At 54.6% G+C, this 23,668-nt stretch overlaps 1 protein-coding gene across 28 annotated transcripts in view; it reads right to left on the bottom strand.

Annotated features, from left to right (window-relative positions):
- Cacna1g (calcium voltage-gated channel subunit alpha1 G) overlaps nucleotides 1-23,668 on the bottom strand; it is a 63,816-nt gene that overhangs the window by 25,700 nt on the left and 14,448 nt on the right. For 20 of the 28 annotated variants that reach the window (XM_027924657.2, XM_027924663.2, XM_027924662.2 and 17 more), the window contains exons 9-17: nucleotides 22,101-22,477; nucleotides 9,622-9,773; nucleotides 8,680-8,865; nucleotides 8,472-8,586; nucleotides 8,235-8,390; nucleotides 5,266-5,334; nucleotides 3,717-3,801; nucleotides 3,439-3,632; nucleotides 758-1,189 (exon numbers count right to left, since the gene is read on the bottom strand). In XM_027924657.2, the coding sequence (XP_027780458.2) occupies nucleotides 758-1,189; nucleotides 3,439-3,632; nucleotides 3,717-3,801; nucleotides 5,266-5,334; nucleotides 8,235-8,390; nucleotides 8,472-8,586; nucleotides 8,680-8,865; nucleotides 9,622-9,773; nucleotides 22,101-22,477 (1,766 nt within the window). The remainder of the gene's footprint in view (nucleotides 1-757; nucleotides 1,190-3,438; nucleotides 3,633-3,716; nucleotides 3,802-5,265; nucleotides 5,335-8,234; nucleotides 8,391-8,471; nucleotides 8,587-8,679; nucleotides 8,866-9,621; nucleotides 9,774-22,100; nucleotides 22,478-23,668) is intronic. The other 8 variants (XM_027924667.2, XM_027924661.2, XM_027924655.2 and 5 more) reach the window with 1 other exon arrangement.

Below are 23,668 nucleotides of genomic sequence, written 5' to 3' on the forward strand. Positions count from 1 at the left end.
AGCCCGCTGCCTTGCTTCTCTTCCCTTATTACTAACTCTACCTCCAGTCTCTAAGCCACGTGGGTTCCCCTCCCCTGAGCATTGCCCCCTTCTCTGTGTCCCCTTCCTCCCCTGCACCCCTTCCAGAGAGCTCCACTCTTCCCATCCCTGCCTCCAACCCAGCCCCCTGCCTGCCCTCCTCCTTCCCTCCCTGCTGGGCTTGGAAGCTGCATCAATTATCAAACATTGTACTCATCCCAGCTGCCTGCTCAGACACACCTGGGCAGAGGAGACACTGACCCTTCTCCTCACGTGCTAACCCTGCATCCCGGGTCCTGCTGCCCATCCATCCCCAGGGTAGAGGGTGATGAGGGTTTGGGGGAGGGTGGATGGGTAGGAACAGGCTGGAAATCAAGGCTTGTGATCAGGACCAGATGAGAAAAGAGGCCGGGAGGGGGGACATCAGTTTAGAGAGATGAGTGATGGGTCTTTCTGAGTCACAGGGGGAGGGCCATGAAAGATTCATACACATCTGCCTGAAACCATTCATATCCACCAAGGACGGCAGAGCCGCAGTCCCAGGCATGACAAGGACCTGGGGCTCAGCAGGGTGGCAGAGAGGACAAAAGGGGCTGCTTAGAGGCCAGCTCAGCTTCCAGGGCTAGGCACCTCTAGAGACCCCCTGGGCTTGGAATGGCAGCACACATCCTGCCAGGCCAGGCACAGTTGCCCTCTCTCAAGGTTGGGTGAGGAGTCGCTGTGCCTAAGGGGGCCTTACCAGGTTGCCCTCATCATCGGCGTCATCCCCATCCAGTGGAGGGTCGTCGGGCCGCAGGGCCCGGGCCAGGCGCCCAGAAGCCGACTTGCCATTGCAGTCCTGGTGCTCAGAGGCAGAGCTGCGACCGCTGGCTGTGCGGTGCAACCCCGGCACTTGCAGTGTGTCCGGCAGGTCAAAGGAGCTCTTGGCTTCCCGCTCCAGGGAGCCTCTGTGGTGACGGTCACTGCCCACTGGACTGGCCCGTTCCTCTTCTGAGCTCTCCTCCTCATCCTGGCTCTCTCGGCCCTCCCCAGACAACAGGGACCTCCGCTCCCCACTTGGGCTCCTTCGCTTTAGGCTGGGGGCGCGGCCAAGGCTGTTCCGGCTGGAGCGCCTGCTGGTCCAGCTGCTTGCTGCGCTCCAGGGGCTGTGTGGAGAGCTGCGGGCACTGGGCTGGGGGTGGGCAGAGAAGGAGTGGCCTCAGCTATGGTCACTTCACATGCACCCCTCTCCTATGAGCCTCCCTGTCACAACATTGGGTGTAGAGGTGGGAGCAGGAGCTCTGGATTTAAATGCCTGGTTTCAGACCATGGCTCACCCCATTCAGCTGCATGACCTGAGGCAAGTTCTTAAACCTCCCTGTGCCTCCATTGCTAAAACCAATATGGCAATAACATTTGTTCCTCATTTAGTTGGTAAGAGAAGTATTATCATCGCTGAGAGGCAGTTTAAAATAATAGTGAGAAGAAACTCAAACAACTCAATAGCAAGAAAACAACCCAATTAAAATAATGGGCAGAGGACCAGAGTAGACATTTCTCAAAAGAAGACATTCAGGGCTGGGAATGTAGCTCAGTGGTAGAGCACTTGCCTAGCATGAAGAGGCCCTGGGTTCCATCTGTAGTACAAAAATAAAGAAAGAAAGGAAGAAGAAGGAGGAGAAAGAGGAGGAGGAGGAGGAGACATAACAATGACCAGTGGCTTACAGGTACAGATGAAAAAGCTGCTCAGTATCACCGATCATCAGGGAAATGGAAATTAAAACCACAATGAGATATCATCTCACACCTGTAAATGGCTATTATCAAAACAGATGTGGAGAAAAGGAAACGCTCGTACACAGTTGGTGGGAATGAAAATGATTATAGCCACTATGGAAAAACAGTATGGAGGTTCCTCAGAAAACTAAAAAATAGAACTGCTGTAGGATCCAGCAATCCTACTCCTGGACACATATCGAAAGGATCTGAAATCAGTATGTGGCAGAGACGTCTACACTCCCAGTTCACTGCAGCCCTGTTTACAAGAACAAAGATATCTGATCCAAGTATCCATCCACTGAGAAATGGATGAAATGAAAACACAGCACATGTGCGTGTGTGTGTGCGCACACACACACACAGAGGAATCTATTCAGCCGTTAAAAATTTAAAAATTCTGTTTTTTACATTGACATGGATGAACCTAGAGGATATTATACTAAGTGAAATAAGCCAGGCAACAGAGACACAAATACTGCACTATCTCACTTATATGTGGAATCTAAAAATGTTGAACTCATTCAAGTAGAGTAGACTGGTGGCTCATAGAGGTTTAGGAGACGGAATGGGAAGATCTCAAAGAGTACAGAGTTTTGCTGGGTGTGATGGCGCACGCCTGTAATCCCAGAGGCTTGGGACGCTGAGGCAGGAGGATCATGAGTTCAAAGCCAGCCTCAGCAAAAGCAAGGTGCTAAGCAACTCAGCGAGATCCTATCTCTAAATAAAAAATGGGTATGTGGCTCAGGGGTCAAGTGTCCCTGAGTTCAATCCCTGGTACCCCCCCCCCCCAAAAAAAAGGTACAGAGTTTCAATTAGACAGGAGGAATACATTTTTGAGATTTACTGCAATAACATGGTGACTATAGTTAACAATGACACGTGTATTTTTCAGAATTGCTGAGCACAGGCTCAACACAGGGCCAGGGGAGAAACATGGCCTGAGTAGATTTTAGACGTTTATAACCACACAAAAGTACACGAGGTGATGGACGATGTCAACTAGTGTGACATTATCACTCCATAATGTATACATGTATCAATACGTCACAACAATATGTACACCCCATAAATATATATGACCATTTGTCAATTAAAATTAAAGTCTTAAAAATTAAAAATAAAACAATGGTGAGAGCATGGGCTCTGGCACCAGCCTCCAGGACTATAAGGCTGGTTCTGCCACTCATTTCAGCCATCTGAGAGGCAGGTCCCAGCTGTAAAATGGGGACAATGATGGGACCCACCTCCTAGGGCTGAGTGAGGATTAACTTCACCTAGAGGCTTCTGAGCAGGGTCTAGAGCAATGTCTGGCACAGAATCAGGAACTAAGTGAAGGTTTGATTATTCTGACAAGGTATGAAGGAAGCAGGAAAGGAGGAAGCGGCATCTGCCCCCGTTTTACAGAAGAGGCTCAGAGAGGTTGAGTTTTGCCAAGGTCACTCAGTGACAGGACTGAAGAGGCAGGATTAGCACCCTGCTCTTTGGCCTCCAAAGCTAGGGAGCCCTCTTTGTCTGCACGGCCAGCCCTGACTGCCCTGGGGTTTATCTAGGCACACCCAGGCCTTGCCTGACCTATGGCTCTGGAACGGTTCCCTTGGACCCTTCCTCCACTCTCTCTTCCTCCGTGGACCTCCACCACTGGGCACCCCGTGAGCTCCCTACCGGTGACTTCATCTCGTGGACCGCCCCTGGTTCCGCAGACCCACTGCTGCTGGTGCGGCGGGAGCTGGGACCCAGTGCCTCGCCCAGGCCCGTGCTGGAACTCTTGGGCAGCGACATGGGTGTGGCAGCTGTGTGGATGATGAGAGGCGGCAACAGGCTCTTCTGCAGTTCGGGGTGCTCGCCCAGAGACACCACTACAGGGGGAGAGAGGGAGAGAGCCTGAGTCCACTCAGGGCTGCCCCAGAGCAAGGGGCTGCACCCTCAGGAGAGGTACTCACGGGCCAAGCGCTTCTTCCTGTCCCCATCGCCATCCACGCTGGGTGAGAAGAAATCGGGCTCTGACTCGGATTTGGTGGCATCTCCCTAAGGTGGGGAGCAGTGGGCCATTAGGGCCCTGGCCAGGCAGAGGTCATCGGGATGGACCAAGGTCTCCCTCTCTTCACATACATACACCACATATATATATATATATATAGGCCACAGGAACCAGCAACCACACAGGAGGCATGCACCGGTGCAGGCCAGACCACCCAGGCTCGGGCCCAGGGCTCCCATGACTCTGCCTCCCACCAGCCACCCTGTGAAAAAGGCCACGGCTATCCTGAGCCCACAGCACTACCAGCCTGACTGGACTGGCACCAAGTCTGGCTTCGGGGAGAAGGGGTGGCTGGGTGGGCGGGTGACACAGGCTGGAGGAGCTGGGTACAATGATCACTAGAACCTCAATCCTGAAAGTCCACTTGAAGCCCCTTGCCTTCTCTCCATGGCTCCCCTCCCCTGAGCCTCAGACCCCAGGACCCTGGCAGGAAACTGAAAGACCCAGGTCAGAGCTGCTTATCCCCAGGTCACCACTTCAGTCCCTCTGCTCCTGCCCTCCACCTTCTTCAAGCCCTGGGCCCCTCCCTGGCCCCATTTTTTTTTTTTACTTCTGTCATCTTTGGGATAGTTTTTTCTTCCTTCCTAGCAGGTCAGTAGGTTCCCCAGTAATTACACACTTCTCCTTAAGAAGTTATTAAAAAATACTTGATTGCTACTTTTGATAAGGACATAAATATTGGGTAATTGGTGTCTCAGGGGATCATTTTCATTAACTCAGTTTATATCCCTAACGAGGCCTTTAATTATCAAGTGGGATCTCCAGGGGGCTGCTTGGGATGAGCAGCACCATGGGGTCCTATGGGAATCCTGACTTTGCCCCAAATTCCAGTTCTGGTGCAGGAAAAGGCAGGGCACAGGCTCAACACAGGGCCAGGGGAGACACATGGCCTGAGGTAGCTGGCTGGGTGATTAGGGGACCAGAGATTCAGAGGTGGAATCTGAAATTCTGGTTCATTCGGGAACGTGCCACGCCCCATTCCTACATCCTTCAAGGACTTGTCCTGAGCTGAGGCAGTTTGTGGGGTCTCCGATGGGGTCCCAGGGAAGGGGATAAAGGGCAGAGAGACGGGGAAGCATGATCTGTGGCCACAGGTCTCAACTCCACGGAAGCCGAACATCTGGGACTCCTCCAGGACGCACACACGGGCTGCCGCACACACGTGCACACAGAGGATTCTAAGTCCCTTCCTTCTCCAGTCCATCCAGAGGCCTGGCAGGGACGGGAACATGCCCTTTGCAGGTTGATGGGGACAGAGGCAAGGAGGAGCCTCCCTTCCATGTCCTCAAGGGGAAGGGACTTAAAATCAAAGCAAACCTCACAACACCAATGACCACCACATCTACCACAGGTTGCACAGCAGCTGAGCGTGAACACGAGCACAGAGACACGGAGTTGCAGTGGAGGGGGCACGGGCGCAGGGGCATGCCAACTCATGATCGCGTACCTACCCCCTGGGAGTCGACAGGCAGCTGAATACAGCTTAACTGTCCACTCGCATCTTCCCGTTTGCTGATTTCCTACAGGGAGAGGGGGAGGCAGGGGAGGGCCGCTGGTCACAGGCTCGAGTGAGCCTTCAAATATCAGCAGTGTCCAAAGAGGAGAAAGAAGAGGAGGCTGCACACCCCACAGCAGGGGAAATGAGAGACACAGGGTGGGGAGTGGCGGGTGGGACAGGACAGCCTTCCAGAATTCAACCACAGGCCCCCAGGCCAGAATGAATCTGAAAGGTGAGGGCAGAGGCCACGAAGATGGGGTCCAGGGCAGGGAAGGATCAAGCCCTCAGTAATTAGCTACCATGCACAGAGAGTGTGCTGGGCAGAGCAAAACTGCCCATTAGCACAGCTTGCTTCCCTGACAGACAGGAAGTGATGCCACTACGACCATCTTACAGGGCCAACACCTGAGGTCAGGAGAAGTTAAGAAAATGGCTTGAATCATGCAGAGTAAGAAGGGGGTGTGGGCTGTGAACCCGCACATCCCGCTCTCCCTGGCTCTGGGGCAGCCGACAGGGGGAAGGGCAGGGAGGATAGGAAGGAGAAAAGGGCAAAAGCCTCAGACTGGGCCTCAATGAGGAGCAAAATCAGGCCTCATAATTTCTCAGACTCTGGGTCCAAGTCCCTTCACATCAGAATGAATCCAACTGCTCTGTGTGGGATGGGATGTGACAAGTTAACACTGGGATGATGGCTATGATGTTGTTTGGTACCAATTAATGGCCGCACACAGGGCCTGCTGCCTGTTCATTTAATTAAGTGTGTTGATGATAAATATACAGGAATTCAGGGCACTGCCCCCCTGCGAGTCAGAAAATCAACAGCCAAGCAGGCTCTATCCCCAGTGCCACCTCCTCCCCACCTCTTGGCACGGTGGCAAGGCCAGCAGGGGAGCTACCCTTGAGGTCTCCTGCTGGTGAAGTCCACCAAAATGGGAGCAGCCACCCCCTCCACTGAGGAAGGTTGTCTTATTTGTAAAAACAAACCAAAATAAAATTCCAGAATATCACAAAAGCAAACCTGCCTCCCCTGCCAGACCGTGGGGACTCCTGAAACCCCAGACCAAAGAGGGCAGGTGGCCATGGAGGTGTCCAGGTCTCTGGCATTGACAGACAGCCCTCACCCATGGTACCACAGGCAGGACAATGGAACAGGAGGTCCAGGCCCTCACTTGCGCACTTCAGGACCTCACAGAGGCACTCAGGACCACAGCTGCTGTTCACCTCCAGGGAGGATCTCAAAAGGCTCCTCCACCCCATCCCACAGCTGCAGCATCACAGCCCAAGTCACCATGTTGAGGTGGCACCCTCCAGGAAAGGGCATTTTTATTCTGAAAGTTGAGGAGGCTGTGGCTCCCAGGGGCCCTTGTCAGCCCCCCATACTGGAGCAGTTCACAAGTGCCCAGCAGGGCCAGGGTGACCAGGCCAGGCACAAGGGCCAAGCAGCTCCATTCCCACACTCAGACATCACTGCTGCCTAGCAACCAAGCCAGCTCAGCTGCACTCGATTTAACAAGGTGCTAAGAAAGGCTGAGCAGTGGGGAGGGGGCTGTCTGCACTGGGCACCCCAGGACTGCCATGCCAGCTGGAGGGCAGTGAGGACAGGAACAGGCTTCAGGTACCTTCCATTTCCCTTCACAGAGTTCCACAGAAATTTTTCTAGAGAGGCTTAGCCGTCGGGAGCTGCCGCTTGTAAGGGGATAAAGGGACCAGTCCCTACTCAGCTTCTCCTCCTGCAGGCCCCGAGCGATGACCCAGAGTGGAACTATAGACACTCTGACTCTTAAGGGAACCCTGTGGCACCCTCAACTCTTCAGGGAAACCCCAAAGAAGCACCCCATTCCAGGGAGAGCACCAATGGCCCTCCCTCCCTGCAAGAAGCCCAGCCACCACCAAAGCCTCCTCCATAGGCTGCCCTCTGCCACCCAGCAGGGAGGAAATGCGATAATGGGTAACTACAGAATTAAAACGGAAGCGGGGAGAAAAGGCCAGTGTGGGACAGATGAACCCGCACCCCACCAGCCTGGCCTGGCCCACGGGGAACAGCCCTCCCTTGCAAGGCTGGGAAAGAGTCGGAAAATAGATTTTTGTTTTTCCACCGTGTGCTGGGTATTTATAGACCAGGCCGCAGCGGGAGTTTTCATCCGGGTCACCCGGAGAGAACTGGACCAAGAGCTTCTCCAGGCCCAACCTGGAGCATTTCTAGGTTGGGCCAACTTGCCCTGTTTGAGGTGCTAGGGTGATGGGCTAGACCTGGGGGCTTAGGTGGGAAGGGAGGCAGAGCTGAGGGCAAGGAGGGGATGCAGTCCTTGGGGCAGACACTGCACCCTGGCACAGCCAGGGCAGGATCAATGTAAATCAATATTAATTGATGACGCTGCCTGTGACGAAGGTGATGGAGTCTGGGCTGGAAATAGGACGCTCATCTCTGCCATGCCTGCAGCTAATTGGGCTCATTTCTCACCCTGGGCAGCTCAGCCCTGCCCGGGCTCTGGTGGCATCTTCATCAGCTCAGCCTGAGCTCAGATTACTTGCACGCAAGCCTCCCACCCCCCCACCGAAATTGTCCCCTCCCCCAGATGTCCCATAGAGCACTGTGCTTAGGGTCCAGCTGCACCGTGGGCCAACCCTGGCTCATTTGACCTGCTGGGGAAGGGTCTAGCTGGTGGAGAGAGAAGCCCACAGGTCACTAACCTATAACCCAGGGACCCCACCCAACTATACCATCTTCCACATGAGAACTGAGTGACCCCCAGCACCTCCCTCCAGCCACTCCCCAGGCCCTGGCTTAGTCTGGGGTGCTGCCTGAAAGACCTCCCAAGACCTCACAGTCTACAGCAGAAGGGGGAGGAAGGCTCAAGACAGGCAGTCATTCCTCCTGGAAGTACAACTGCCCTGGGCAAGATGAGATGGGCAGGGGGTTACCTCTGCCTGGAAGCCTTCCACTAAAATGGCGACAAGCAGATTAAAGAGCACGTAGTTGCCAAAGGTCATGAGTGCAATGAAGTAAAGGGCGGCCCAGGATGACGTAGAGGCCATGCCGTTGTACAGGACTTTGTTCCAGTCCTCCTGGGTCAGGATCTGTGGGCAGAGGGCAGGAGTCAGGGCTTTGACCAGGCACCCAACCTCCTCTGCTCACCCCCTGTCTTGTGACCCTCGCACCTGAAAGACGGTGACGATGGCCCAGAGCAGGGAGTCAAAATTCTTCCGGTCTGGTAGCGTGTCCCCATCCCGCTCAGATGCAAACTTGCAGCCAAAGAGATGCATGCCCAGGATGCTGAGGACACAGGGAGCCACAGACAGGGTCAGGGCCCAGCACTCCCCGCCCTAGGCCTCCAGCCCCACATCTGGCCTGCTAGCCAATGCTCACCTGAAGATGAAGATGAAAAGCATGAGCAGCATGCAGAAGGTGGCCACATTGTCCATGGTCTTCATGAGCACCACGAGCTGCCGCTGCAGCGCAGGCAGGAAGCGCACCAGCTTCAGCACCCGCATCAGGCGGAAAGTCCGCAGCACCGACAGGCCGCCCCCCTGCTGGCCCACAATCTCCCACACACTGCGGGGGAGAGGTGAGGCAGGTAGATTAAGCCATAGTACCTTTGTCTCCTGCCCTCCCTTTCAGAGATCCAGCACATGTGAGAGAATCGGCCAGTCCAGAGTGAGAGAAGGGGCATGGATGGGCCCTCTGGCCTCCAGGCAGAAGCCCCCAAGGTGGTCAGGATCCAGGTAATGGACCCAGCCCCCTCCACCCTCCCCAGGCCAATATCACCTCCTGGCATCAGGCAGCCCTCTCCCTAAATCTGGCCAATGCAATTGCTTCGAGTTATGGAATATTTGCTTTGTTCCCTTTTAATGAAATCTAAAGCCAATTCCAAAAAGCAATAAAGCAGTTCTCCTGGCCCTGGGCCTGGGGGGCTGGAATACTTTCCCAAGGTCTTGAAAACCCTAAAGCAAGTCGCTGGTGTCTGAGCTGGTTTCCAAGCACTTTGCAGGCAGGGACAGCAGGCTGGGCCTCACTCCGCTTCCAGCTCCTCACCAAAGACAACTCCCCAATCTGCACCCACCCCAGGCCTAAGTAGGGTTGAGGACAAGAGAGGAGAATGGAGCCCATGAACCCCAGTTTCAGGAGAGCAAGATGTGGAGCAGAGTGTGGAGACCAGAGTCCCCTGCCCGGAGGGAGTGGCAAGGCCTGGGGGTCAATGGGGCCTGACTCCAGACTCCTTCCACCCCAGAAGAACAAGATGCATGGTCCTTCACCCCAAGCCACCTTGCTGGCATTCTTCTAGCAAGAGACAGTAGGGGGCAGTCATACCTGATGACGACGATGACACCATCAAAGATGTTGTAGGGGTTCTTGATGTAGCCAAAGGGACCATACACGAGCAGCTTCAGCAGCATCTCCAGGGCAAAGAGGCTGGTGAAGACGATGTTGCTGATTTCCAGCGCGTTGGTGAGCTCCTCGGGCTGGAGGGCAGGGGGGCATGAAGCAGCAGGCTTGTCCCTGAGCCCTGCGTCCCAGTCCTCCTGAATATGGGGCCCCAGGGAGGGGGAGCAACAACAGCAACCTTGGAGAGTAGGGGGTTTTGGATGCCCTGGCTCATGGGGAGAACCCTCGGAGGGACCAAGAGGAAATGCACTTAAGAGCAATCACCCCAGGAAAAGGTCACATGAAACCCACAACCCCCAGCTACTCTCCAGGGCTGAGTCTCAGGTTCTGGGGCCACAGGTCTATTGGGGGCCTATGTGTGGGTTCCACTCTACCTCCCCTGGGAGCTCCTGGATTCTGTCCTGGACTGCCAGACCAGGAGAGTAGCCCAGGACAGCAGGGCAGTGATTCCAGCTGACATCAGATGGCTAGGCCACAAGCTTCACATGCACACCCAGTCACACAGCCCCACATGCAGTCACATGTGTTCCACAACCACTCCGTGGACTTGGCAGCCGCCTGTTGACAGCCGTTGGCTACGCTTGCCTCCTTCCCCACACACGCCCGCAAACACGAACGCACAGACTCCCCATCATGCGCCCGTTGATGGGCAGAAAGGAGCCTCCTCCTGGACAGGAAGGCTCCAGGACTCCCGGGATAATTCTTAGCCTATTCTTGTCACTATGCTACCTTCAGCAAGATCCTCAACCTCTCTGGCCAAAACACTGGAGGTAATTCCAGAGTCTGGGTTTGGGACCAAACCTACGATACATCGTAGAGAGGTCCTCAGAAGAGCAAATGACAAACGCTTCTTGCCGGCCATTCCAGCTCACCAATCACATCTTTTTCCATAAAGAGTGCCTACTGAATGCCTAGCAAGGCTCCAGGCTTTGAGAGCGCTGTAAAAACACGCTGGCCACTCTCCTGCCTCCCAGGAGCTCAGTGACTAGCTGGAACCAAGACGTACACACGCTAAACAATCAAATAACCAACCACAAGTGGCCTCAGACCCCGCCTCAGTGCCAGAATAAATCCAGGAGTTTAGGGGAGAGAAGGTAAAGGGTGAACACACTGGAAAAGGCCGAGTCGGGTGGGTGGCAGCACTTGAACTCCAAAGGGTGAGGGGAGGACAGGAGCCCAGTTCCAGTTGGGGGTAGGAGAGGAGCATAATTGGGATGAGGGCAGAGATATGGCTGGCCTAGGGCAGCCCACTGCCCACCTGACAGGTTAAAGATAAAAGAAAAGCCCAATAGTAGCTCCTCAAAAAGCCCAAGTTACTGAAAGAGGCACACGAGGCCCTCCTTCCATCAGACACCTCCTCCTGCTTACCCAGCTGCCTCGTCTGGCCGCCCAAGCATGAAGCCAGTTCCTGAGCATCACCAAATGTATCCTAATGGCCCCAATCTGTGTGGCCAACCTGGGAGAGCTGGAAGGAAGGGGCTTCTCACTAGCAGATGAAGGGCACTGGAGGCCTTGGGGCCATGACTACTCAGAAAAAGACACCCTTTCAACCTATGCACAGGATTCTGTCCAAAGGCAGGCTTGGGGGCAGGGCTAGGGTCAGCATGGTGGGAAGAGAGCCAGCTGACCAGAGGGTGAGTGGCCACAGTTGGAGCTGCTGTGGCACAGAGCCCGCTGCTCTGGCAGATCTCGAGAAGTCTTTGCTCTGCAGACTGAGTGGGGGCAGAAGGGGCACTGCCACCTGACCTACTTAATGGGGGTCACATAGAGACAAGACCTTTAGTCCCTCCAGTGTGAGCACAGTGTAGGAGGCAGGGAAATGGCCAGTGTTAGTAAAGATAAAGCCCAGAGCTCAGATCGCTTCTGACTATGTGGATCCTCCTGCTGCACTCCCAAGTCCAGTCTGCCAGGACGTGGTGGTCAGTGGATCTGTCACTCTGCTGCCTGCCCAGTCTTGGACTGGATAAGAATAATGAGCACAAACCACACAGGTGTGATGCTTCCCAGGTCCCTGGCTCACCACCTGCTTCACCTCATGCCTTCTATACAACAGCCCTGCTCTGCTGTTACAGATGAGCAGAAGAGTTCAAGGGATGATGGATGACTGGTTTGAAATCACAGAGCAGGAAGAGCCCGGGATAGGGCCTGACTCCACACCACCCTGACCCCAATAACACTATACAGCCAGGATTCAGACCCAAACCACAGGGACAGTGAGGGGCCTGTGAATCCAGACACAGATGGACTGCATAGATAATGCATCTTCTAATGTTTAATTATATTTTGAATCAACAGAGATGAATGAATACAGAACAAGCTGAGCTGCTTTTGGTGGCACTCGCCTGTAATCCAAGCAACATGGGACTCAGAGGTTGGAGGATCACTTAGAGCAGCCTCATCAACTTAGTAAGACCTTAAGCAACTTAGTGAGACACTGTCTCAGAATAAAAATATATAAAGGACTGGAGAGGTGACTTAGTGGTTAAGTGCCCCTGGGTTCAATCCCTCATACTCCCCCCGGCAATAAAGAATAAGTAGATGTGAAAGCACAGCTAAGGTACCACATTTAGGTGCAGTATATCTCGCCTAATTTTAGGTCATATAAATTCCACAGTTTGAGCATCCCTAATCTGAAAATCCAAAATTTATTAGGCACCAATATGACGTCATAAGTGGAAAATTCCCACTTGACCTCATGTGACAGGTCAGAGTCAAAACACAGGCGCACTAAAAATAACACATAAAAATTGCCTTCAGGCAATGTATACAAAACACAGATGACTTTTGTATTTAGACATGGGTCCCATCCCCAAGATGTCTCATTACATATATGCAAATCTTCCCAAATCCAAAATCCGAAACACTTCAGGTCCCAAGTATTTTGAGTAAGAGACTTCAAAAAAGCTACTAAAAATAAAAATTAATACTTTTTTTAAAATTAGCTGGAAACACCACAGCTTTTGATATGTATTTACTCGTTTAATGGATCTTAAAAAGACTACTACTGTGTCTGGTGTGCAGAGAGGTTATTCTCATCCTGTTCTGACCTTATCAACGGGGCTCTCAGTAGTTGGCACCGACAGCTGGTGGACAAGTGTATACCTTGCTCACCTGCACGCTGCCGACAGGTTCACTGAGGATGGTGTGGGGCAGCCCTTAGGGCCTGCAGCATTGGTCCCCATCCGGGAAAGATGGCAACAAAGTCTGAAGCCCCTACCTGATCCGGTAAAGCAGCTCTAGAGAAGCAGGGGTTCCTGACAGGTGGGAGAGGGCCAGGTACATTCCCTCATCCCTGCCCCCCTCTCCCTCACACCCTTCAGGGTTATGATGCTTCCTTTCTAGGACCCAGTGATCCATTGGAAAAAAGCCTGCCCCCAACCCCCACCCAGACAGCCAGATCTGTCCAAGTTACTAAATTGGAGACTGGGAACGTTTTGCAAATGCAGGACAGGACACAGAGTCACAATCTTAGCAACATGGTTGCCCCAGGGACCACAGCCATAATTACAGCCACTGCTGCCTGGAAGGGGCAGAGGCAGAGTCAGTTCCTGCTGGTACCCACCATGGTTTGCACTGGGCTAAGGACCTTCCTCCCAGGATTTAATTTCCTCCACACTCTCAACCAAATGAGGGAGGGATGTGAGCCTCTCTGACAGCCCAGGAAACTGAGGCTCCTAAAAGAATGGGAACTTGATGGAGGGACATGGCTCCCTTAAAAAGGTACTCAGCTGAATCTCTTGCACTTTCTTCACACCTTTGCCTTCAAGACACCCCCCCATACACACACACACACACAGCAGACTGCACACAAGAGGATCTGAGTCCAGCCTCCACTCCCTGACTCTCTCCAGCTTCAAAAATCCTTTCTTGGGTCTAGGTGGTGTCCTTCCCACTGTTCACAGAAGTCGAGGTCCACTGGGCACTTGGGTCAGTTGAGGCCAGGCAGCCTAAGCTTCTGCACAAGGCCCCGGGCTGCTTCTTTGCACTGGTGCTCACTCTAAACCCCCTGCTTCCATCTCCCCCCAACTACCCTCCACTCAGATTATCACTTTGTAGCAACTGTGGCCCCAGGAAAAGTGCTCAGTACTTCCCAGCTCCAGGACACTCCTGGACTCACGGCAGCTCCTTTGGTTAACCTTTATAGTGTCCTCTGTGTGCAGAACATTCTTAATACAAAGGTGGGTTTGAACCTGAACACAGGAGACCTGCCAAGTCTGAGATTTCCACCTGTGTGACCTTGGGAAGTCCCAAGATCTCCAGTGGCCTCTTCTGTTAAACAGAGTAACACCACCTCACCACGAGGCTGTCTGCAGGGCACGGCAGTTAAGATCTGTGAAACTTGCAGCCCCAGGGCCAAGCTTGGGTGGCCCCACGGGCACTGATAGTCATAGCAGGCCTCGGATGTGACAGGACAGAGTGTCTAAAACCAGGAGTCCTGCAGCAGCTGAGGTCAGCGGGCCAGTGGGGAGGAAGAGGCAGGAGGATGCCCATGAAGGCATCTCTAGCTGGGGGCAGTCGTGGCAAAGGAGCAGGGAAAGAGGTGTGTGCAGGGAGGACTCAGGACCCAGGATCCAGCAGTCTGCCCAGCCAGAAGGTGAAAAGGGCTGGTGGGGCACAGGGATGTAGGGCTGGCAGGGCCCAGACAGAACGGCCTTGCTCCCTGACTCGGGCTGGACTTGCCTCTGCTACCCACAGTCCCACCATTGAGGCTCAGGGTGCCGGGTGGGGGGGTTGGAGATGTGCAAAGCCTGGCATTAAGAAGATTAATCTGGCCGCAGTGGTGGCAGCATGCGCATGGCTTGGAGGGGAGAGATGAGGACCAATTAGGGGACACTGCAGCGGTCTAGGCAGGAGGCTGAGAACCAGCTCTGGATGACAGTGATGTACCTTTCACAGAAAAGCATAAGGGGGTAAACAAGCCTTGCTAGAGCTGGGGAGAGGGCAGGGACAAGGCACCCTGCCCCTGCTCAAGTGCCACCTCCATCTCCCATCTTGTCAGCTCCACCTGCTCCACTGAGCCTGAAATCTCTGCTCCCTGACTGGGACTCCTCGGCTCACCTCACCTCACCTCTGCTTCTGATGGCCCTGCTGCCCACTTTGCCCCACCCCCAGCAGAGGGGGTCCAGATGGGCTGCAGTGATGGGGTGAGAGTCACTGAGTAAGCAGGAGGAGAGCCTTCAAGGAGGTGTGGGAAGTCAGGGACACCTGGGTGGCAGGAGGTTCCCAGAGGGTCTCTCAGGTCTCATCCTGCAGATCGCTGCCTTGCTCTTTCCCCCTCGGCTTTGAACCTGGCCTCTCTGAGACACATCCTCTAGTACCCTCATACCCACTGTGCCCCATTCAATGTCACTGTGCCCCCAGTGACTCCTAACCAGGGGCAATGCTGAGGGCTGGCTTTAACCCCTCCCCATCATCTCCCAGGACCCCAAAGGCTCTCCTAGTTAACACACAAGCCAGGTAGGCACAGTGTCCCAGGGTCTGGCTCAGCCTCCAGACAGCCAGCCCAAGGCCCTGCTACTTAGCCTTGTCCTGCACCAACCTGGACGACCTCTAAACTAGAGCCCATGGTGGACAATCTAAAGGCTGCCCTCGGCGCAGACTTCAGAGGGCCAGGTAAGTCCCTACGCCTACGGCTTCCCTACTGCAGCTCTAGAACTGCTGAGCATGGCTATACAAGTCGCAAATGACGCTCTGCTGACTGGACAGGCGAAGCCTGCTGGGTGGCCCCAGGGCTGCTTTATGCCTGCACTCAGTTCTCTGTTCTCCCACCTTTCCGGGTCTCCATTTCTGTCCCCCTGGAGCTGCCCCAAACCTTCCCCATTTCCCAGGCCCCAGCCTCCACCCACCGTGTCTCTTGCTCCATTGCTCTGAGACCTGCATCCTCTCCTGGAAGGGAGCTGCCCCTCTACACTCAGAATCTGATCTTCTGCCCCCCAAGTTCCCCTCCCATCAGTTACCCCCCACTTCTTCACCCTCCTTCCTCTCTGCTGAAATGCAGAAACCTCCTGCAGGAGTCCAGGCCCGGACACCCCTGAACTGTGGGCCCCATCATGCCAGCTCTCTCCAGAGGCCATCTTTTCTGCCCTCCTCGTAGTGGACACCTTGACAGTATCTGTCTGTGCCAGCCCCTCCTTCATTGTGTCTGGCCTCCCCTGGCTTCCCTGACCCTGTGCAGCCACCTCCTGCCTCTCCTGGGGCTCTTCTCCCTCTGCTCTCCCCTTGGGCCAACATTCCACAGGGCTTAGTCTGAGCCCGTTCTCCCCCCACCCCTCGCTTGGCGCCCTCCCTCCCCCATCACCCCCACTCCCAACTCTCCAGCTGTCACTGGGGTGTAGAGGACACTAAACAATCTCCCTCCAAACCCTCAGGCTTCTCATCCAGAGAGCCAAGGCCTGCCTGATATCCCTCCCAGCATGGCCCACAGCCATCTCAAACTCAGCACTTCCAAAACAAACCCTCTCACCTCTTCTTCCAAACCTGCTCTGGCCCCCAGCTTCCTGCCTTCGCCATTCCTGGATATTCTGAACTGGAACTTGGGGGTTATCTAGGACTCAGGTCTGCCCTTCCTCCTTCCCTGACAGTCAGCTACCCAGGCCCCCAGAGCCTGCCAGTGGGACTGCTGGCCTCTTCACCCCCTCATTCTCCTTAGGGCCCTCGCTGCTTCTGATCTCAACAGTAGAAATAGTCCCCAGCCCCTCCCCAATGCAGCTTGCACCTACTGGAAGCTCTGGCTTCCTTCAACTGCTAGGCTGGACTCACGCCACTGTCACCCCTACCCCTCTTGCCAAGTCACCCGATGCTTTTATCGGTCAGGCTTCTAGAAGATCCCCTCATCCTTCCACTTAGACCTCTCCGTTCCTACCCCCAGCTATCAATTCCACTCATCCTTCCAGCCCTCCCTCGAAAGCCACCTCCTTCACAAAGACATTTCAAATCCCTCACCTGGGGGTGAGCACCTCTCCTCCATCCCCAGAGTGCCTTTTATGGCATTTGGCACTAGTGGTCCACGGAAAAGACAGACTTTTCCACTAGAACCCACACTTCTTGGGGGCTCTGGCTCTGCTCCTCAGCCCTCTGACATTCTAGTGTTTTCTTCTAGTGTGCCGTGCTTAGGATGTGCACCCCTTGTGGGGCTCCGGGAGCCTGGAGCCAAGGCATGAAAGCACCCTTCAACCAGATGCCTCTGCAACAGCACCCTTCCTGCTCCCACCTCCGAGACCCCTAGTGGGGGCTAGGTCTTCCCAGCCCCAAATTCCTCTACCTGGAGGCCAAAGGACAGGCTTGAGTGGAAGGTATCTATAAACCTTTGCCCTCAAAGGCCACACATGGGGTATCTGCATGTGTGTGTTCTGGGGAGAGAGTTTCTCAATATTCAGTAGGATCAAAACCTAATCTGCAACTCCCTTCAAAAATTGAGGCCTGGGCAGGCCCAGTGGCACATACTAATTGTAACCCTAACAACTCGAGAGCCTGAGGCAGGAGGATTGCAAGTTCGAGGATAGCCTCAGCAACTTAGGCCCTAAGCAGCTTAGCAAGACCCTGTCTCAAAATTTTAAAACAAAAAATTTTTTTGAAGGGCTGATGTCATGGCTCAGTGTCAGAGTGCCTCTGGGTTCAATCCCCAGTGCAAAAAAAAAAAAAGCTGAGACCTACCACATCTGGGTACCCCCGCCCCACCTCTAGCTTTCCTGGCAGTGAACAGCCAACCTCGTTTATAAATAGAAACCTCTAGACATGTATCTGGAGTGACAAGATGGGCCCAGAATCTGAGCAGTGAGCAGAATTGTCCCCTACCCTGTCCTCTCCTAGCCTGCAAGGCTATCTACCTTGGACCCTCCCTCTCTCTGTTCATCTTTCTTCTAGAATACAAGGGTAGCATCTGCACCCCTGCTGTGACTCATAGCCAGAAAGAGGATGATTAGGAAGTGCCTGAGCCCCCCAAGACCCCATCCTGTACCCTCCTGTCCTCCTAGAAGGGACTTGCCCCAGTATAGCCCCAGGTGGGAGACAGGTTCCAAGACTACTTCTTTTCCAATCCCATTGGACATAGCACCAGGATGTACCCCAGCCTGAATCTGCTCAAGCCTCATGCTTCAACTCTAGGCAGAAACCTGACAGTTATCCTTGCTGCTCTCTTCTCCCGAATAGCTAACTGGGGCTGAGTCTGCCTGTTACCTCCCCTCACCCCTTCCTCTCCACCTCCAGAGAAAAACATAAAGTATGAACTGCCTGGACCACTTCAGTAGTCTTCCTTGGCCCCCTGCCTTCTTCTCCCCTCCTTTCCTTCTACTCCACACATAGCTTCCAGAGGACTTTTGATGTTTGACCTGCTTAAATCTTTGTTGAGAACCTCTCATCTACCCAAAGCAGTAGCACATGCCTGTAATCTCAATGTCTCGGGAGGCTGAGGCAGGAGTATCACAGCTCGAGGCCAGCCTCAGCAACTTAGTAAGACCCTGTCTCAAAACAAAAATAAAAAGGGCTGGGGATATGGCTCAATGGTAAAGCCCCCCTGCACAGTCTCCACTACAGGGAGAGGACCTAGCATCTTCAGAATAAAATTCAAACTACTGCCTAGGCCTCTCAAGACATGACTTTCCTCCAATCTCACCTCTTATCACTTGTCCATCTGAACTCCCATCTAGTGCCGCACACATTCTGAAGGCTTGTACTTAGTTTTTGTGTCCGATGCCACTGGCCCTACCTGTCCTGTGCCCTGCCTTCCTTTCTTCACTGACTACACCCAACCTTTCCCTCCAACAGCTCCGAGTACATCTCTTCCCAGTTTCACATCCGGGGACATGTTGGTAGCTGGAAAATGGCTATGGTGGGGGCATCTGCACCATGGAAATTGATGAACATTACACATCAAGGTTGGTTTGTCTTTTAAGCTCTCATATAATCAATTGATGAGTTTGTTTAATGAATTCGTTTTGCAGCACTAGGGCTGGAACCGAGGGTCTGGCACACACGGGACAAGAGCTCTACCACTGAGATGTATCCCCTGCCCCCTTTCTAATTTTATTTCAAGATGAGACTTGTTAAATTGCCCAGGTTGGCCTTGAACTTGCAATCCTCTGCCCTCAGCCTTCCAAGTAGCTGGAATTACAGGCATGCACCACTGCACCCAGATTTTGTTTTGCTTTGTTTTTTTGAGGGCTGGATGTTAAACATTTATCCGCATGTTACTGCTTAGGCCAGCTCATATGCACAGGGATGGCTGATGGACGGGTGCCACATACTGCCTCCTGGGGGCTTGGGAACACACCTGTGCTCACCCGACCTCAGCTCACAGGCTTTCTAAGCCCAGTTATTTTCTTGCTCCTTCCTCGGAATCCTGCATCCTTGTCCCTCTCACCATCCTTGTCCCCTGGGCATACCCATTCTGCCAGCTCTCAGCCAGTTGGTGGTTAAGGGGCAAAGGAAGCATGGGGCCAACCTTGGAAAGGGTGGGGTATGACAAAGTGGTGCTCCCTCTGTCAAGAGGCAGGTGGAGAGGGTGGGGTTGGGGAGCCAGAGTCATGAGAGGTTATGGGCTGCCACCACCAGACAGATCATCCTCCCTGGCAGGGAAACAGAATGACAGATAAAGCAGGTGGCACTGGGAGAGGATGGGAGAGGACAGGACCTAGGGAGGAGGAGAGGGCTGGGGATCTGTCTCTGGGCACACTTAGCAACCCCCTCTGCAGTATCCCCCTATCCAGTCGATACCAGGATCAATGGATGAAATCGTCTCATTAAGAGCACTGCAGGGAGAGCAGGAGCTCTGGCCGGCACGCCTCCATCGTATCGGCCTCCCTCGGCCTCCCTCCCTGTCTCCTTCAGCTCTTCCTCCTGAAGCCACCTCTCCTGCAGTCAATGCCTTCGGAGTCCCTGTCTCCCCCTCCCTGCACTGTCTCTGTCCTCCTTTGCTTCTGGGTCTCCATCTCTGTGCCTCCATCTGTCTGTGACTCTGTCTTTCCCTCCACTTCTCTGTCTCCCTTGTCTCTGTCATCTCAGTCCCCCTCCTCCTAGGTCTCCATCTCCTTCCTGTCTCCCCATCTCCCGCTCTGAGCCCCCTCTGTGTCCCTGTCTTTCAGCTCCACATGTCTCTTCACTCCTGTCCCTGGCACTCCCTCCAGCCTGCTCAGGGGCCCAGATGGCGGGACGTTCACGCCGCAGTGCCTGTGAGCACAGGGCCATGGCAGCTTCTGGGGCTTTTTCAACCTCCGCCCCGGAGCCTGCCGGGCAGCAGTCAGTCATCTGCCCAGCCTGGGGACTCCCACTCACCCCATGGGGCCCTCAGCAACTAGGTCCTCCTCTCTACACCACATACTGCTCCCATGGAGGAAGACCTCCCCGCTGCTGAGGGGGTTAGCAAAAACCATGGCTGTCCCTCACTTTCCTCAGGAACTTGGGCAAGGAGATGCTACAGGCACCCCGACTGATGGCTTTTATTTCCTCTCTGAGGGGCATCCTTCTTGACATCTAACTGAAAGCCCTCTTGCTGTGGCTTCATATGCCCTCAGTCTTGTGACTCAGCCTCTTCCCAGTGCAATCAAAACCTCCATCAGCAAGCATCTGGCTGGGAGGGCCTGCTGGGTGCACACCCCAGAGGGAATGGGGACTCGGAGGATGTGCCCCCTGGGGAGGGAACTGACCATGGCCAGCACTGGGTGAGGCAAAGAAGACTGAGGTTCAGGTAGGCATGGGAGCCAGAGTCAGGAGAGGTTATGGGCTGCCACCACCTAGGTCCCAGAAGGAGCAAATGCTGGCCCCACCTCAGCTTCCCCCACCCGCCTGGCAGAGCAAAGCACCTCTCCCCGGGAGGCTGGCAGAGTCAGCATGTGCACACACACCCACGCCCCACGCAGCCCAGACACAACACGCCCACCACGGTGCCATGCGCGCCCACCTGCTGGCACCACAGAAGTGTCCTACCCCCCGCCTCGCCTCCACAGGATAGGAAAGGGGCAGAGCTGCTGGGGCCCAGGCTATTGTGGCAAAGGAAGGACAGCCAGAGCCAGTGTGATGCGACAGTGATGGGGTGGGGTGGGGTGCATCTGGCTAAAGGTAAGAGCTAAGTCCTTACAACACTGTGGGGCAGAGGTCAGTGGGGTGGAGGGCTTGATTCCCCTGAAAAGTGAACACCCTCCTGTCTGCTCTAGCCCCAGCTTACACCTGCTTCCCAGTCCTAACCCAGAATCCTCCTCGCCCTGTGCCTGCACCACCACACCCACCCACCTGCCCTGGCCAGGTCCCACCTGGTCAGGAAGCCCCTTCCATGGTGTGCTGTGCTGGTTCAGGCCCCTCATGTCTCGGCCCCTGATGTGGGGAGGCAAATTCCCTCGTTCCCAATCAGGGAAGGTGGGCCAGTCTCTCCCCACTGCCCCAGGGGGCACCAACACCTGGAAGAGGAGAGTAGGAGAGAAGGGCACAGAAGGATCCATGTGCTGTGGCACCTGCCCACTGGCCTCTCTCCTTTTGAAGGACCAGTCTGAAGGGTTATGGGCCAGGTTAAGGGCTGGCTTTGAGGGAGGAAGCCCAGCCAGCTGTGAGGCCCCTTGGTGCAGCCCAACATGTGTGGAGTAGAGGCCAGTGGGGTCCCCCCAGGCCACACTCTGTCTCTGCACAGCTCCAAGAGGGAGAACGTCTTCCTCCCCTCAGCCCAGATCCCACAGCTCACAGCTGTCTGCCCCACAAAGGAATCCTGCTCCCTCTTCCACATGACAGCCCTTCAAATATTTGAAGACAGCTCGCCAGTCCCCGCTGAGCCTCCTCTCCTCCTGACTAAACAGCCCGCTCCTCAGAACAAGATCTCAGATGCTCTGGCTTCAAGTCATCTTGCCATGCTGGGCACTGTCATCTACCTAGAGCCACCCTGGTTCACAGCCAGCCTCCTGACCCCAGGCCAGGCCAAGACTGCTCCCTGCATGACCCCGCATGACCCCAGGCCCAGCCACCATGCTCCTCCTCACTCCCATCTGCAGGCTGGCCTCAAATCAGTCACCAGTACCCACTGAGCTAGGTGAATGCTGGGGACCCCCCATCACTGCCCCTGCCTGCTACACCTTCTCCAAAGTCCCAAATGCCTTCCAGGGACCTGTCTTTCCCCACATGCCAGTCAGTACTCGTTGTCTATCCACATAAAGCCCGCCTGCTCTGAGAAGTCTTCCCAGACAGAATACACCTGCCCCTGCCTGGGCCACCTCCACACTCAGAAACTGTGTGGCACTCACGGTAGTCACCCTCCAGGATCCCCGCACATCACTACATGTCCCTCTTCCCATCCTCCCTGCAGGCTAGCAGCATGGAGAGGAATGGAGCCCAAGAGAGGAACCAAATCCCAGGAGGCAGGAGGAGGTGACGGGGCCCTAGAGAGAAGAGACACAGCTGGCAGGAACCAGCCTGGCCCACACTCCTACCTGCTCATGGTACTCGATGCCCATGCTGAGGGTATTGACCAGGATGGCGATCATGATTCCCCGGCCAAAGTATTTGCTATCCACAATCTTCCGGAAAGTGTCACAAATCAGCTTCCAGAAGGCCAGCACAGAGCCAGGCTCTGTGACAGGGCCCAGGCTCCGTCGCCGCCGGCTGTGGGGGTCCCGGAGGTCGCTGTGCTGGGCATCCTGTGTGAATTCATAAACAGCCTCGCTGTCTGAATCAGGCACCTCGTGGTCGGCAGGCTCCAGCTCCCCTGCTCCCGGCCGGGCACAGTAGGGACAGCTGTCAGGACCACAGGCTCCACTGTCTGCCTTCAGACAAGGGCTGGAGATCTTGCAGGAGCTCTGGCAGGCGCCTGGAATAGGAGAGTAGAGGTCAGAAGCAGCAGGGCTCTCACCTGGGGCTCTCCTGCCGTTGGTGGAAGCACTAAGTGAGCGAGGAAGGCTGGGTTGTCACAGTGTTGAGGATGCTGGGCACTCAGTGGGCCGGGGTGCTGAGTGCCCCGCAACACAGGCAGTCCTGAACACAATGTGCCCCACATGTCAACAGCAGCCCATTGATGGTACTGCTGAATGTCCTAGGGTTCAGGCATAGAGGTGGCCTTGATGTCCTCTGAGGTCCTGTACAGCTTCTATGTCCTGGAAGCCTTCAGCAAGGAGCTTGAATCGGGTCTGTACCAACACCCCTCCAAGGGATTGAGACCCACCCAAACACATACACTCGTCCCCACACACACCAGACATGTGCACATGTGCCCTACATGTACCCACTCATATACACACTGTGCACATGCTATTTGCACAAAATAAACATGTACAGACACCAAACATAAGAACACACACTCACACCACCCAGTGCATATATGCCAGACCCCTGTACACATGTGCATAATACACCAGAAAAAAATCACCCACACATGTCAGACACCTATGTGCACATGAACACCAGACACATGTATTCATGTGTGTCTGGCTGCAGCTGCAGGGAGGCAGGTGGCTGGAGAGACCACCCCTGTCTGAGGGACCCACCCACAGGTGGTGACTGTCTCACTCCCCCATGACACAGGTGTTCTACCCATCAGACCAGCAGCTCCAAGCACCTGCTGCTCCTGCCTGGGATCTCTCTGTGGAGAGGACATGAGACTTGGCATGGGGCACAGTCACACACCATTTCTCCACGGGCTTCAGAGTTGGATGGCTTGCACTTCACTCATGGAACAACCTTGGGCAAGCTACGAGATCCCTCCAAGCCTCCTTTATCTCATGCATACAATGGGGACCCTATTCAAGCTTATCATCTGAACTGTCCAGAGGATCCAAAGGGACCTGGTATTCCAAGCAGGTGATACGCATACCACTGGGACAACAGTGGTTAGATACTATTGCAAACAGTATAGAGCAGAGCGCATAATGGGTACACATTACACAGCAGCTGTTATCATTACAATGTAGGCATTATGGTCCCCGTTTTAACCCATGAGAAAATTAGGACTCAAAGAAGTGACGAAACTGGTTGAAGATGCCAGGGCCATAAGAAGCAGCCTGGG

The sequence above is a fragment of the Marmota flaviventris genome, chromosome 17 (assembly GCF_047511675.1).
Source record: "Marmota flaviventris isolate mMarFla1 chromosome 17, mMarFla1.hap1, whole genome shotgun sequence".
Classification (NCBI taxonomy): Eukaryota; Metazoa; Chordata; class Mammalia; order Rodentia; family Sciuridae; genus Marmota; species Marmota flaviventris.